The 17,253-nt window shown below is 34.0% G+C and overlaps 1 protein-coding gene and 1 pseudogene across 1 annotated transcript; both read left to right on the top strand.

Moving 5' to 3' along the window:
- The first annotated feature begins 7,840 nt into the window (after positions 1–7,840).
- On the top strand, positions 7,841–14,958 carry LOC129895797 (probable NADH dehydrogenase [ubiquinone] 1 alpha subcomplex subunit 12). The gene is made up of 3 exons (XM_055971563.1): positions 7,841–8,083; positions 8,749–8,775; positions 14,249–14,958. The coding sequence occupies exons 1-3, from the start codon at positions 7,995–7,997 to the stop codon at positions 14,472–14,474; spliced, it is 342 nt and encodes a 113-aa protein (XP_055827538.1). The 5' UTR covers positions 7,841–7,994; the 3' UTR covers positions 14,475–14,958.
- Positions 14,957–16,715, top strand: LOC129894536 (cytochrome P450 89A2-like; annotated as a pseudogene).
- The last annotated feature ends 538 nt before the right edge of the window (positions 16,716–17,253 follow it).

The following is a 17,253-nucleotide window of genomic DNA, read 5'->3' as shown; positions in this document are numbered from 1 at the left end:
AGCAATATACAAATATATAGAGGTATAACATAATCTTATGATTTTACTCTGATAAAGTAAACAAATAAAGCAAGAACATTTTTAAAATAATAAACTAACATATAAAGAAAGATTGGAACTAACCTGAATACTTTAGTTAGGAAGAATAGGCAAATAGAATCTAGCTTATGATGTTGAGAACAAGCAAAACAACAATAAAGTATGTAAGAAATTTTTCTTATTGTCTTTGTTTTGGTTTTAGGTGCGTAAGAAATGTAAAGTAAAATATTTTTTTGCTCTTTTCCTTTCTTTCTCTACTCTTTTTTTTGTTGTTGTTATTTTTGCTCTTGTTTCTTTTTGTTTTTATGTCTCTTGTCTCTGTCTGTCTCTCCCTTTTCTTCCTTAAATGAAGATGTGAGTTCTTCATTTATAATGAAGAAAGGTATTCAAGAAAATCAACAAAAGTAATTTCACTATTCTTAGTCAAAACTTTTTTCAAATAATTCAAACAAAAGGGCAAATATTTCAAAAGGGGTACAAAATTTCAATAAAGTCAAACAAAATTTTCAACAACAAATCAATTAAGATTTCAACAATGAAATCTATCAAAATTCAAACAACCAAATCAATTTAGTCAGATATATTCAAAACAAATGGTGAAAAAGTCAGAAAGAACAACTCCATTTGTCAAAAAAAAATCTCAAATATCATGCCAAAAGGGACCTACTATCATTAATTGCACATAAATTATTACTTTAATTTACAAATTAACTTGTCTCATAATTAGGCTAAATATACAAGAAAAGAACTCATACTACACAACACGTAAATATCGATCATTTATTCGTAGCTAACTGAAATATCAACAATGAAGTAATATAGGCACAATAATACTCGTATACTTCAAAGGCCGACTAAGCAAGTTAATAACAAACATTACATTCACATACACAGAAAGAGGGAGGGGACAAACATGTTTTTTTTATTATTATTATAAAGTAGCATGAGTGCTAACTTTATCAAAAGTGGTGGAGCACTAACTTTATTTTATATTTCAACTATACTTGTCCATAATCAAATATAAGATTATAAACATGGACAAAAAACAACAACACAAATACGTATAATAATCTTCATTTTTAAGAAACAAATAAACATTAAAATAAATGATCTACATTTTACGTATAATTAAAATATAAGCTTATGAATATGAATAAGAACAAAAACAAGAGCAAAACAACATAGTATGCTTTGAAATCTTAATCGATTATTAATGAGCAAAAATCTTTGAATTTAAAGTTTAATAAATCATTTGAAGTAGACAATCAATCCAATATTTGTTTTGAATACAAAATCTATAAATGGAGTCTAACATGAGAATACAAAATATAATCAAACCAACATATACACAACAATCATATGAAATTTAGATCTGCAAGAAACATAACATATATATCTATATACACATATAATGAAGTAAAAATTTAAATGCAATCATACCAACATATACACAACAATCATATGAAATTTAGATCTGCAAGAAACATAACATATATATCTATATACACATATAATGAAGTAAAAATTTAAATGCAACCATACCAACATATACACAACAATCATATGAAATTTAGATTTGCAAGAAACACAATATATATATAAATCTATATACGTATATAATTAAATAAAAGTAAAATGAAATCATACCAAGACGGATCTATGAAGATCCGTTTTCGATTTATCATTTTGTTCGTTTAGAACCGACGCTTGAAGAGACCGTCGTCACTGGTTGGAGGCCGCCGTCGTCACTGTCGATGTGCGCCGTCGGAGGAGGAGCTGCGAGCTGGAAGCTGCTGCACGTCGACGGAGCTACTGGCTACCGTTGCGCCGCCGTTAAGAAGTTGCGAGGAAGGAGCAGCAGTTGCTGCTGCTGCGTTCGTGTGGCTACTGTGTGTGTTGCTGGAATCGTTGGCACCACCGCTGTTGCAGGTGTTGCTGAGCAGCTGGTTCGCGTGCTGTATCTACTGGACAACATCTCCAACTGCTTGGAGCTCGCTGTCGCAGCTGCTGTTCACCATCAATGGCTGCTGGTTGCGCGAGGCGGGCTGCTCGCGTGCTGGAAGCTGGGGTTGCTGCTGTCTTCTCCGGACAGCAGCTCGCACGGAGTGTAGATGGCTGAGGTATGTTAACATAAACAAATTAAAATATATAATAAACTTAAATAATAACCCTTTTTATATACATATGTACATAAGACCTATTAAAATAGAAGTAATACGTATATATTAATATGAATAAGTAAATTACAAAAAAAAAAATTAGTAAATAACATATTTTATAAAGAAATACTTATGTATATACTATACAAATATATATATATATATATATATATATATATATATATATATATATGTATGCACACTAAAATAGATGTATGACATACATACTAACTAAAATCTACAATAAACTTAAATAAGTAAACTTTATATGCATATGTATATAAGTCGTATTAAATTAGGTATGCAACATGCACAAATAAATATGAAAAAGTAAATTGATAAAATATACTTAGTTCAGTAATATTCTATATGAAGAAAATACACACATACGTATAATATATACTAAATAATGTGGAAAAATATTTGAATGTACAAAGCTTGTTATTTCCATAAACGATAAAAATGATGTTAATAATATTAACAAATAAAAAAAATATTATAAGCTATGAAATCCAAAATATATGATTTTTTATTACTATTATTATTATTATTATTTTTTTGGTAAAAACTAAAAATAATTAACTTTATACATATATATATAATTCAAGAAAATAATTTTTAAAAATGCCTATCTATTAAGATAGTGATTCAAAATAATTATAGGCCGGCCAAAATTGGGTGTCAACACACAGTATAGCTACAACTACTGAGGCTGGAAAAAAAAAATCTACGATGTTAGGAACCGAAGTACTATATCATTTTCAAACCAAAAATCTCCAAAAGTCAATGAATAAGGGGTGCCTTAGGGTCGAGGACGGGATTGAGACCCAAATGCTCGCCCGAATGTCCAAAGTGGCCAAGGCCGAGACTGAGTACCCAAATGCTTGCCATAATACATCAGTACCATCGACGCCGTGACTAGGTACCTGGATGCTCGCTTCAACCCATCAATATGATCGAGGCCAGGACTAGGTATCCGGATGCTCGTCATACTAGCAAGCCGGTGTAGGCCGAGACTGGGTACCCTGATGCTCCCAAATAATTGATAATGGAGGCCGGAACTGGGCACCCGGATGCTCATAAATAATTCAGAACGGAGGCCGACACTAGGTACCCAAATGTCCACAGATAATTTATCCCATGGTTCTGAATATATCCTTTCCAACTAAACAATAACAGTATCGAGAATCTCCTTCCCAATGTGTCAACTGATATGCCGCCAAAACTTAAACCGGAGCTGAAGCCAAATGATTACGAATTCTAGTATTGCCAACGCATCTCAAAAGTTATGACTATACTGAGTTATGGATGAGGGTGTTATTAAGAGCAAGGGTATCACCTAGCTAAGGCCAACTACTAGGTACTAGCCCGCTACACCATTCTATAAGGATTTAAGTCTACCGGAGCGACGCTGGGGTATTTAAAGCAAGTTTACATCTTATGCTAAGGCCAACATACTCCACAGTATCAACAACATGCTTATTTAACTCTCCTTACAATACTAACAAATAACGACAAGATATATATGCTTCCAAATACCCAAAAAAACCCAATAAAAAGCCTAAAGCATGATTTCTTACACCTAAGATATACAATTAAATTATCAAACCCAAATTCCAACTATTTAAACATGTTTTCACATATTCCAACTCAATCTAAAGAAAGACAAATCGTAGCCTATCTGTAGGCTAAACACGCGAGCTCCAAATCACTATGCTGGAGCTTTTCCCTTTCCAACGGTCTCGGAACGTAGTCACACTGTTAAAAAAAGAACCACGATGTCGATACGGTCGTTTAGACACTAATTTCATAATTTTTAAAGACGAACCCATTTTGGAGTCTAAAACGAAAAATATGGACCCGCATTCGGAATTCCAGATTTGACCCTAAAAATAGGTTCTAAACATCATTCCATGCTCACAAATCAAATTTATAACAAAATTCAGGGTATGAAACTGTGCGGAATGAGCATGCAACCAAAACTCATAAATTCCAACTAAAAGACCCAAAAATGACAGTATCAAGATCACCTAATTTCGAAGAAATGAGATTCTTCCAACCCAAATAAATTATACTACAATGATCCTTGCTAAAAAACCCACAGCCTAGCCTCAAAAATTATTCAAATCGGAGTTCATACGATCAAGTTATAATTCACCAAAAATTAATAAAAAGCAGCTCCAAAAACAACTAAATCGGTGATTAAACACGCATTTTTACCTCAAATGAAGCTTCCCCTCATGTTACTGAGTTCACCACGAGATTCTTCATGAGATTCTCTTGAATTTAGATCATTGAATCACCAAAATCATGTTTATATAGACCAAGAAATAACTTCTCAAAGTTCTTCAAAAAAATCATTCCGAAAATGCACACTGCTGCAATTAAAATCAATATTTTACCTGAATCAAATGCCTCAAATCAGTTTCTGAGCTCTCCAATGCGTTCTCCTTGAAAAATCACACAAGTTTGCCTTTTGAATGACCCAATTTGGAGTTTTAGAATTCAAGTTATGGAGTTTTAAAGTTGAGTGAAAACCCAAAAACGGGTTTGCCTTTGCACCAGATTTTCTGCAACACATATTTTTGAAAAGTGCAAAATCTCCGACGGGGTGCTTGAAATTTATTCGGAACTCAATAAAAATAAACCAGGTATGCTACTCCACTAAATTCGATGTTCCGGACTCAATGGCGCATTCAAATTTTTTTACGAGGTCATTCTATTAAAAAGTGGGTTCCACACACAAGTGTTATTTTAAACCACATTCTACAACCGGCCTCGAGATTAGATCGTAAGCGTTGGAGAGCGAACGAAGGGTCGTTCTAGATCAAAATTGACATTCTAAAACTAATTTCGCTGTCAGAATTTTCATCTGAGTTCGTTTTTCAAGAATGTTGACCAAAGTCAACAATAGGCTAACTTTCAAAGTCAAAAGAGTCAAATGGCTCCAAACTCGTATCGATTGACTCAATAGTCATGCCAACTATACTACTAGCCTAATTTGGTCATTCTGAAGCTGATGGAACCATCAGAATTCAAATTCGAGGTCTCTTTGACCCGAAATTCAAAAAATCGCAACTAAACCAACTTAGGCCTTTAAAATACCAAAATGGGCTCGGAACCTCTAAAAATTCAGCCAACAATTCTTCTAGACCAAAAACCATCCCCTGAATCCAACGAAGTTGTATGAATTCCATTTCGAGTATTGAAACTCTAAAAGTTGACCAAAGTCAAATCTTGGCATAAAATTTCTCAAATTCTCAAATCAAAGCTTCAAATATTCGTTAAAACTCCAAAACTGATTCTGTAAAGTCTCGTAAGCCAATTTTAACATTTTGGAATTGTTGGAATCGACAGAAGTTCATTTCGAGACTTGTAGCTCCGATTGACCCAAATACCACATTTTAATAGTTAAAACTTATGAAAAATCAAATTTTCCAAAGACTCAACTTTTCATAGGATTTTCTAAAACCAACACTCTATACCAATCAGAAACGACTCAGGGCAACTAAAGAGAGAGATAAAATGGTCATTTTACAAAAATTTCAAAAACGACCTTTTGGGTCATTACACCAGACGACAAGGTATTCAGTATTCATTTCATATATTGTCTCCACATGATATCTATTTCTGCGAATATCTTTAAACTTAACAAGTTTCTTGAGGATTTAGAAGAGAATAGTGCATCTTCTATAACAATTTTTGTCCCTTAGGCAGAAATATAGTAGCTCTTCCGGAGTCTTTAATCATTTTCGAACTATCAGAAATTATAGTAACATTTGTTTTTCTTTTAAGCAAGTTGGAAAAATATTTCTCGTCTTTAACAAAGCATGAGTTGTTCCACTATCAATTACATAAATATCTTCATGATTGATCATCGATCTAAACAAAATTTGAGGCATATCCATATTTTTTCTTTAACAAAAAATAAAATAAATATTATAATTAAAACATGATACATTACACAAATATTATTTATTTACATAGAATAGAAATATCATTTAGTACAGACAAATAAAAAGGAAATTATTTAAATATTATTAGTCTTATCAATATTTATATTGTCTTCTGCAAAATTTAAAAAATCAATTACATCCAGATGCATATGCGCAATATTATTTTCAAGTTAGTACTGTTCAAGTTACCTTATATCGCTACTTTCCTTATTTAAAATTTTAATACTAAAAAAATAATTATAATTAAAAATGGGTTGGGACAGTAAATTATTATTTTTTCTTTTTAGTGGGGGTGACATGTGGGAGGGGTGGGGGGGATATATATGATTCAAACATAATTTGAATTGTAATGGAAAAAAAATATTATGTAAAAATGAAATTACAAAAACTTTTTAAAACTGAAGTGCATAACTTTTTTAATTAATTAGTTATTATTTATTTTAAAAAATAAAATAAAATGAATTATATACTATACACAAATAAAACAAATATACGAAGACTTTTCATTCATATTTGTTTATTATTTCAAAGAGTATTGAAAATATGAAAAAGTCAACTTTGTTTTTGAGGAAAGTTAGGGGAAATAAATGTAAAATTCAAAATAAAAATATTATAGAATTCTTATAAGCAAATGTTGTCGTTGTTTTTTACAATTTCGGTCAAATTTGGGCCAATTTTTTTGGGCTATTTAGCATTACTCTTTTTTTTTTTTGGGTTGAAATAGAAGGATTAATATTAACTATAGAAAGTTAGTTGCATAATTTTTGGGCGTGCCCGTAACAATAAAAGGTGCCACTAGGTGTTATAAAGATTTGATATTACAAAAAATAATTTTCCTTAAATAGATTATTCCAATAGTGTCAGCGTTGATAGCTCCAAAGCCTCAGAGTGTGCTTCCAAAATACTTGTTTCTTTCAAAAATAGGCATTTGACACCTTCTTTTGCTAGCGTGTCCACCACCCTTTTTTCTCTCTTTTTAGAAGTTGAAGAATTTAAACCTCACCATAAGATAAAAATTCAATTAATCAATCAATTGAGCTACTAAAATTTTTCTCAAATCTAATATCGTATGAAATTCTTTGAAAAAATCTCCATATACTAAGGTGCCGTTTGGCCACAAATATTTTTTGAAAAAAACTTGAAAACTAGAGTTTGGCCATATAATTTGCAATTGCTTGACAAATATATTTGGCAAATATTTCAAGTTCCCAAGTTCTAGGAAAAACTATAGAACTTGGGAAGTTTTAAAAATTTAAAAATTATCCTAAATTTTTATATTTTACAAACACACTCATCATTTATTAATTCCCACTAATATTTATCTACCAACTTACTCAATTAACGTGGCCAACCAACATCATTAAATAACATCTCTATCTAATAATATATAACCAGACTATTCCTTTCTACAATTTATTTTTAATGCAATTAATGTATTGCTCTTGCCCATATTGTTATTTTGTTTGTTGATTGTTATCAATTATGTTATAATTTTTTTTAACGGAATACGTTCATTATAAAATGATAATACAAATTTATGAGTATTTAAAATATTTTTTAAAACTTATGGGTATAAATAATATTTTTTGAAATAATCAAATATTTTTGAAAAAATTTGTGGCCAAATGAGTGGTGAAACTTCACCCAAAAATAACTTGCCAAAAATATTTGGAGATTTGTGGCCGAACGCTCGCTAATAAGAGGCCCAAAAAACTGCCAGCCCAATTGTCTCCAAACGGGTTCGAAGCGAGTCAGGATCTAACTCGGGCCCATACTATTTTCATCTCAGTAAGCGAATCTCGGCGCCTGTTTACAAAATTCAGAGGAAGAAGAGAAGAGAATGGCGTGGTTGCTGAGGAGCATTTTCCAGTCGATCAAGGAAAAGGGTATCGGAAATTTCCTCAAGGAGCTTCGAGAAGACGGATACTTGTTGGTTCTCTACCTTTTAGTATTCATTGATGTTTGGAAATTGCATTCTGTAATTTTTGAAAATCTGATATGCATCTTTATTAATTTGTTTCCGTAATATTAATCTGAAATCGATCTTTCCTTCTGACAATTTCCATTTAATTTCTTGTTGTAAGCTTAAATTTGAGAATGAGAGGGTTTGAAATCCCTGTTGTTTGGTTTGTCGTTAGTAAGTTGTTGAAAATGATTTGGTTTGGATTTTCTATAACAAGAGCAATAAGATAACATGTAAATGAAATTGGGCATTATATTAAATGGTCTGATGTCTGAATGATTACATAACATTAGATGTTTCTGGTAAAATGTTTTGGTGTTTTTGATTCATTATTATTCTGCATAACGACATGTGATAAAATTATTATCCTATGTTTTCGGTTAACGAGCAGTTGTTATTATAACCAGCTTAAGCTAACTTAATTCTGCTCTTCAAATGACCAAAGTACATTGGATATTACGACTGATTCTAGCATTTTAGGGCATTGACTTTTAGTCACCAAGTAAACTTACTTGCTTGGTGCCCCATCACTGTTATTATCAGTTTAAACCATATACATTTCTTGTTTTTATGTTGTTTAATTAGTCTCAATCTTTCAACTAATTACATCTTCCCTCTTGCATTTTACTAGGAGGTGTCTAGCGGATGGAAATCTTCTGTAAGTACCATTTTATCTCTCTTTCTAATTAAGTTCTGTAATAAGATTCAGCCACTGTTGGTGGAAACACCACCCTTGAAATGATGAATGCATAACTGAATGGTTCATTTGTCAATGGGGGTAAATTAGGGGGTTGACTTGTTCATCTTTATAAGCATGTTCAATACTTGGAGTTCTGGTCCACACGAGGTCACAGAATGAACTTAATTAAAATAAGGTACCGAAACTATTCAGTGGTCTATGGTGTTGTTAGCTGTACTTGTTACCATCTACACTAGTGATTACTGGTTGAACAATTGAAAAAACTGTTCATTCTGTTTATTGTTTGGTTGCCTAAATTCCGGTTGACTTGAGCTTAGAAGATGACAGTATGAAATATGGACTATGGATTTTTTCTTTAAGATTTGTGGTTGTTGATGGAATGTCTGTCATGACCTCTCTGTTCGCCCTATTTCTATTTGCTGATTTGGTAAGGTGCTTTAGCACTTTTAGATTCTCTCTCCATTGTTGATGAACTTTAAATAGTACACTTTGACATACAGCAAGACTTTCTCCTCCTTTGTCTGGGGTGTTACCTTCAATGGGCGTTTCCACGTAAATCTTGGTGTGGTTTTATCTAACTCTTTAATGTTGTTTGTCGCGTTCGTCTGCTAATATTTTTTGAAAATTTGTGGGGGCAGGGAGAGGGGACTTGGTTAGTAACAAATAACAGTATAAAGTTTGATTTTTTCAGGTCTTTTGTTCATATAGATTGGTGCTCATATGTATGAGCTACAATTGTTCTTTCATTTTCCCTAGCAATGTGCTACATTGAGGAGAGTAGGAGCACAACGGCCAAAGACCATATGAAGTTTATGGGCTCCTACAACAACTTCAAGAGTTCAAGTTAATACTATTAATAATTATTTATAGATATTTAGTAGATTTCTTAGTATATATACAAGATCTGGGCAAAAGCTACTAAATTCATGTAAACCTGTAATGACCCTCTAGATTCACCCCTGCCAGTGACCAAATACTTTTACATGCACAAGATTTTAGACTATGACGGGGAAAGAGCATTACAGGCTCTTTTGCTTGTCTAGTCTCTTTTAGTTTCGTCCGTGGCTCTAAATGTCAGTATAGTCTGTGATTGACTGTAGTAGAACACAGGAAGTAAAATTAAGGAAGTGATGTTTTTGCTACTTGAATACCGATATGTGTTTACCTATCTATAGGATAATTGCAAGATTACAATGTCAAGGATTTTGCTGATTGTCTGTCTTTAATTGCTGCACTTAGACCAGCTGAGTTGCACCTAGTAGGCACCATGCATTGAGTTTTCAATCTTGGCCCTCCAAGTATAGTTAGAGATTGACTGTAGTAGATCTGAGGAAGAAAGTGATATTTCTTATTTTTGAACACTACAATACCTAAGTTTTTACCAATCTATAGGATAATTACACGACTACAGTGTCAAGGCTTTTGCTGATACTGTATCTGTAAATGGGCACAATGACATGAAGTCTTGATAAGGACTTTAGACTTTTTGGTGGCAAAGTGTTCTTTTTACTTGGCCCGTGGACAATCGAAGATCATATACCTCAAGATGCACAAAGTAACTTTTTTTTTTGAGAAACAGAAATAAAATTCATTAATCTGGCCAGTACCAAGTAGGTCGTATGGTTTAAAAAGTCTTTGAAGGAATCATAGACTTCACATACTATATGATTCCAGGATTTCCTAGTGATATTCCTTTTTACACCCTTCTTATGCCAGAAGCACAAAATCTGAAGACATTAAACTTTACAAAAGTCAAAGATAAAAGCTTATCCTAAAGTCACCAGTTTCAAAAAAAGAAGATAAAAGCTTATCTCAAAGAACTGGGGGTTTCTCTCCATCTGTCCATCAACACTGTTCAAGATATACATGATGGGATATTTTTCCATTTCTTCGGCTCCTTCCTGATAATCTCTCCATTCCGACTGGTCATTGTGTTTTCAAGTAAGGGAAAATATCTCCCTTTGATTGTTTATGTTATCTCTTGTTGAAAGATTTTCCGTATTTCTACCCCAAGTTTGATCTAGTAGTAAGAGTGAAACAAGTGGTGTGGGTTAGACACACATCATGAGTTCGAACCCTGCCATAGATAAAAACCTGGTATATAAGTGGAGAAGGGTAGAGGGACAAGCTCATTTTCCATCTAGTTTCGATTTTCGTACAGTTGGGGATTTCTCAGTTAAAAAAACTAAATAGATTTTTTGTAGTTCCTTAGTGGCTGAACTAGATATTCTCCTTACTATGTAATAGTTATACGATAGTCCATTTCTTGGATGAAATGAGGTGAAGTTAGAGCTGTTACTTGGTTAAATGACAAGAGACAAGCTCAAGGGGATTGAACTCATTGTAGTTATTACCCGAGTTTTATTGTTCTTCTCTTTTTTTATCTTTAGCTTGCTTATATCATGATCATGTCAAACGGGCTCACTTTTTTTTTTTTTATTTCTCCCAGCTCATTGTTAGGGGGGTGGCTTCATTGTTTCGGTTGATTTTTTCTTTTTGTAAATGTCTGGACAGCTAACTCTTTTATGAAAAAGTCCTTTGGTGTTGTACATGTAAATCGGGAAGGTATACATTCTTTTGTTTTCATAACCAACAATTGATCCTCTCTTTGTCGACCTTAATTCTTCTCATCAGTTGCTTAGGTTTCAAGTCCTGAAGAAAACTTGTGTTGGTAGAAACGTGCTGTAACTTTAGAATTTCATCATAGAAGAAGAAAACTCTTCTTCTTGCAACTGTCAGAAAAATTGAATTTGGTTGGTTACTCTAGGTTTTTGCTCTCAAAAACTCCAACTACAGGTGTCGGCAACTACCGACTAGGTCTGAGACTCTGAGTTGAAATTCTTGCAAATGGAGACATGAACTTATGGATGTGCTAAAGAAATCTTGCAATATCAGGAAATAGACTGGAACTAAAACCCCAGGTTCAGAGCATTTATTTCAAACAGAGCCAAAGGCATCGGAAAAACCCACACCAGTTAGAGTAGTTCATAAATTGCGTTTTTTTTGGGGTAAAAACTTTTGTTTCTTATTGGGTGCATTATCTTATAATCTATGACTTTGTGTTATCTTGGGAGGGATAGACAATCCCCTTCTAAAATTTATTTTAGGAGAAGCTTTTTAGTAGACCTTTGTATTACAGTCTAATTACCTCCAGTGATATGATCCATTAATACTTGACCACTCTTCGGAAACATTTATATCTTCAGAAGAAGATTTCTGTAACAAATGTTTTTCTTTAGAGATAGGTGAAGCTTTGTTTTTTAGAAAGCTAGCCAGATTGTACATCTTTGCACAGTCCTCTCTCTTTTGTTAAGTCTTCCGCATCATCTCTCGAAACACATTAAACCCTGTATTGGCTGACAATTGATAGAAGCTATTGAAACTTGACATGGATGCTGATTCTAATTGCATCAACAACTTGGACTTCACAATGATCACATCTGAATTTGTTGAAAGCTATGTGATGCACTTAAGTGCTATGGGCGTGATTTTTTTTTGTTTTGTTGGAGGGGTAGGATAGAGAGAAAAAATATAAAGTCCCCCCCTCCCCCCACCCCCCTTTTTAAGTTGACACCTAAAGTTTGTGGGGGACCTATTACCCCCCAAAATCATTTCCAACTACAATATATACACCCCTTTGACCCATTTCCACAGCAGCTGTAATCTCACATTAGAAGAGCACATGAAGGAGTAAAAATACAGTCCCAAACCATTGTAAAAATGCCACCTGGCATTGCCATTTGAATTCTCTTCTTAATTTATTAATTGGATCCACTTTTCATCTTCTCCAAAACCACCATTGTTGGCTGTTGGAGAGCTTTTCTTGATAGCCAAAGCTGTTCCCTTTAGCTGATTCCTTTACCGTATTCTCTATCATCTAGTTCCAAGGGGCCTTCTATAGAAAAATCTACTTAACAACGACATAATACTTAGCCAATATATCACCTAAATTTATCTGCCATCAAAGAAATTTGAACCCATTTCCATTCATATAGCGTCCCAAGATCAAAAGGGTCAAAGAATTAACTCATACAAATTCAAGAAAATGCGAAATTTACTTATAGAACTCAAAGCTAGTCTCAATTTCGGAATACCCACAACGCTAAAAGGGATTAAACTATAATTTTGGAGAAAAACAATTGAAACCAAACACCAAATAAACAACAACACTGGAAGATAACACACAAAACTCACATAAATATATATTTACAAGACCCAGAAAAATAAATCTTTGAACGGAAGCAAACCGACAAAAAAGGCCATTGAAGGAGGATTCGAGTTGTGAGGTTAGGGTTAAAATGTGAGCAGGTCAGGATTTTACCCGACCTTTATTAAACGGGTAGGAAAAAACTAAATAATTATGTTATTTTATTTTAGATTGAGACACAAGCACAACCTTTGAGAACAAAACTGGTGTAAGAAGGGTGTGTCTAGTGTGTTTGGAAATGGTGGGGTAATAGGACCCTTGCAAACTTTAAGTGTCTACTTAAAAAAGGGTATAAGTTAAGGGGGGACTTTATGTATTTTCTCTAAGATAGATGCATATGCATACATTTGTGTGTGGGATTATTTTATTTATGCTCAGGATCCAAATGTTGACTATGTTTTTAGTTGATGGTGGCAGTTTTATCATTTTGTGAGAAAGGAAGTAGGATGGAATCTGGTAAGGAGGTTATGGAGACCGATCCCTTACTGCTAGTTCAGGCTTCTCAAATGGTTCCAAAATTTTACAGTGTGAAATCTCTCTAAATTTGGGACACTAATTTCAACATTGGCCAGCTATGAAATATTAGTAGGAGATAGGGAGGGGATGAAATCCCATGTATTGTTTGCTTTTCCTGGTTTTGATTGTCTTGAGTTTTTGTTATTAATAAACATTTTCTTTCTGAATAATGACCATATTGAGCTAACATTGGTACCACAAGGGTTGTGATTCTCGAATATATTTCGTTTTCTTCTATATATATTTAGCTTATTTTTCACTTTTATTTTTATTTGGTATGAGGATGATATAAGTTGAGCTTAAATGGAGGAACATGGTCAGGGAGGTATCATATAGCCCTACTTCAATTCTTGAAGGTCGGATCGAATCATTAAATCCATATCGATTCGATCCGAGCTCTCAACTTGTTCGGTATTGAGGCGTAGTTGTTGTAACTGGAAATTGTAACTTTCTGACTTCTCCTCACATTAAAAGAAACATCAAAAATAGGGAATTTTTTTTTACAATCTACATTCTTGTTTTCCCTCTTTGGTTTAAATTTTAAGTTTTTCTTTCTTCTCATTGCTTTCATGCTTACAAACAGCAGTATAATACATGCCTAGGTAAGGTATTAGTGAGACTATTGAAGACCTTGCCACCTCTCTTTCTTGTTAAAGCGATTTCTTAAATTTGTCCATCTAAGATACTATTTGTTTCTTGTTGCTTCAGGCGAGCCAAGATCTACAGCAAAGGTGGTATACTTGCTGGTGTGGATAAATTTGGTAACAAATATTATGAGAAGCTAGGCGATACACAATATGGTTGGTACAGCTGCTTCATGCTTTCGTGTGTCTTAATCAGTTTGCCTTGTACATCTCACTTGTCGTTATCTTGTTTAATACGAGTGCCACTGAATGTATCTTCAAGGTTGTGGGTTCCCTTGAGTATCTCTTAAAAGTTGAGGATTGTATCATTTGGTTGTATAGTCTTGTGCTCTGATATTTTCCCCTTGAGGTGATCAGAGGAAAGGCTTTATGTAGCCACATATAAGAATAGTTATATTCCCCTTGTTCTAGGTAAAAGAGCAAATGCCTCTTGCTCTTCATTCACTGAGTAGTTGTTGCCACCAGTTGCATTATCCACAACTAAGAGTTGCTACTTTGCCAAGACTACTTTATGGTGAGAACTTTGTGTGGTTCAAATGATCTGCTTCAGTATGTGTACTCTACTAATCTCTCTTGGTAGAGGATTTTTACTTTACTGGAGGCTTGTTTGTTTCACTGTGTGAAATAATAGTTCTGGTCTAGTTAAACATGCTTTCTAGATTGGGAAGCTTGACTACAATTTCAAATTCTAGAGGTATGTTAATCTTTTTCAAGACACTATCTGGATAACCTTAAGAGTGATAGTTTGCAGTATCATCGCCCTTAATTCCCATGTATAGTGGAATGCAGTGATACCTGTAACCCAAATTTGACTTCAGGGCGTCTACTCCGTCGAAACTTGACTTCAGAAATACTCAACCCTTCTCTCATCAAGTCCTATTCCAAGGCCAGATCGTGGGTACTGGTATCCTCCTCCAACACCTCCATCACGCCCAAGTCGATTCTGTGAGGTTAATTGATCATTTTCAGTATGCTATGTTCTGTCTTCTTGTCTTGATGTGTTTTGGGGATAAGCTTCAGGAAGCACAAATCAAACAAATTGAATGTATACAGTGCAAGATTCTCCTGGTTACCGACGATTCTATATACTCAATTTCTTTCCTAGGGTTGGGAAAATAAGTTTTAGAAATCGCTGGAAGGAACTTATTGAACTACGACTAGAGCAAGAGAATATCCTCATTCCATCGATTGAAGCACGACGCATGGCGAAAGAACAAAAGATCGAGCACAATGATGAATTTGTGATGGCTTATGTGGATACACTGTTGAATTTGAAGTTGCCAGAGGAAAACAGGAATCTCAACAACAACAACCCAGTGAAATCCCACATCGTGGGGTCTGGGGAGGGTAGAGTGTACGCAGACCTGACTCCTACCAATGTAGGACGGCTGTTTCCGAAAGACCCTCGGCTCAAATAAAAACATAGAAAAAGGTCAGACAAGAATATTAGAGTAAATAAGTAGATGACAAAAACGGTCCAAACAATAGTATAATCAAAGCACAAAAAGGAAAACAGGAACCTCAATCATGGAGAAATTGTTTCCCTTTGCCATGAATTCCTAAGCGCCGGAACTGATACGACGTCCACTGCCTTACAGTGGGTTATGGCCAACTTGGTCAAACACCCTTCCATTCAGGAGAAATTATATCAAGAAATTGCGAGGGTAGTGGGAGAAAAACAGAGCAAGTTGACAGATGAAGAGGCGGTGAAGGAGGAAGATTTGCAGAAAATCCCCTACTTGAAAGCAGTAATTGGAAGGTCTTAGGCGGCACCCACCAGGTCACTTTATGCTTCCACACACAGTGACGGAGGAAGTAGAATAGAACGGCTACATCATCCCAAAGGATGCCAGCATCAATTTCATGGTTGCGGAGATGGGTTTAGACCCAAACGTGTGGGAGAATCCGTTGGAGTTTAAGCCAGAGAGGTTCTTAGTGGAAGGATCGGATAAGGAAGTTGATTTTGATATAACAGGAAGTAGAGAGATCAAGATGATGCCATTCGGCATAGGGAGGAGAATATGTCCCGCCTCCCATCCAATTTTTGGGCCAATTCCCCCTTCGTACTACCAAAAAATGAGATTCTTGCCGAATCCGAGTTTGCTGCTCCAACCATTATCAAACTAATACTATTCCGTTTAGTAATTTAGGTGCTTATGTTGCGTATAATGTTAATCCCGTAGCGGATTAATTCCAACAAGCGTCTATGTGTTGGCTATGCTTCTCTTGGAATACTTTGTGGTTAATTTGGTTTGGCATTTTCAATGGGATCCTGTGGAAGGAGATGATGTTGATCTAACGGAGAAGCTAGAGTTCACCAGTGTGATGAAGAATCCACTACGAGCTCGTATCTGCCCCAGAGTTAACTCTCTTTGAATTTGGTAAACTTCCTTCCCACTGGAAGTTGGAGGAGAAATGATGTTCAATGCCTTGTTGCAATATAGGCTTGTTTGAATGGTTGCTACGTATTAAATTGTATTGTTATTTTAAATATTTTGTTTATTATTATATTGTTAAATCTATTGTTATGTAATGATGCAAAAAAAATCATTTTATGTGATGATTAATTTAATGTGGTTGTATTATTCTCATTTTATCTTTGTTAATTATTATCCAATTTTTTATAATATTATAAATTTATCTTTCAAATTGTTGATCTATAATATTGTCTAACAATAAAAAATGATATTATTTACGAAAAAAGTTTTTAAATGCCCTTAACGTATTAGAATTGATTCAGAAATGCGCTCCTTTCACCTATTGGGTCAATTTTTCTCCTTTTTCCACCTATTGGATTAAAAATTCCGTTAACTTATTAAAAATAATTTTAAAATGTCCTCCTTCCACCTATTGGATCAAAAATGTCTTTAATCTAGTATAAATTGTTTAAATTTGTCCTTTCCTCTACCTATAAGATAAAAAATTCCCTTAATATATTAGAAATGACTCAAAAATTTACTATTTCTAATTATATATGTCTATAATTTTTTTAACAGTAATTTGACGATTATTTAATATTTTTATTTGTATTTATTTTTTTGAAAAATTCTTGTTTGTTTGTCTTACCTA

Source organism: Solanum dulcamara, chromosome 7 (genome assembly GCF_947179165.1).
Source record: "Solanum dulcamara chromosome 7, daSolDulc1.2, whole genome shotgun sequence".
Classification (NCBI taxonomy): Eukaryota; Viridiplantae; Streptophyta; class Magnoliopsida; order Solanales; family Solanaceae; genus Solanum; species Solanum dulcamara.
Note: the sequence above shows the minus strand (reverse complement) of the source record. Positions and strands in the feature narration are given on the sequence as shown.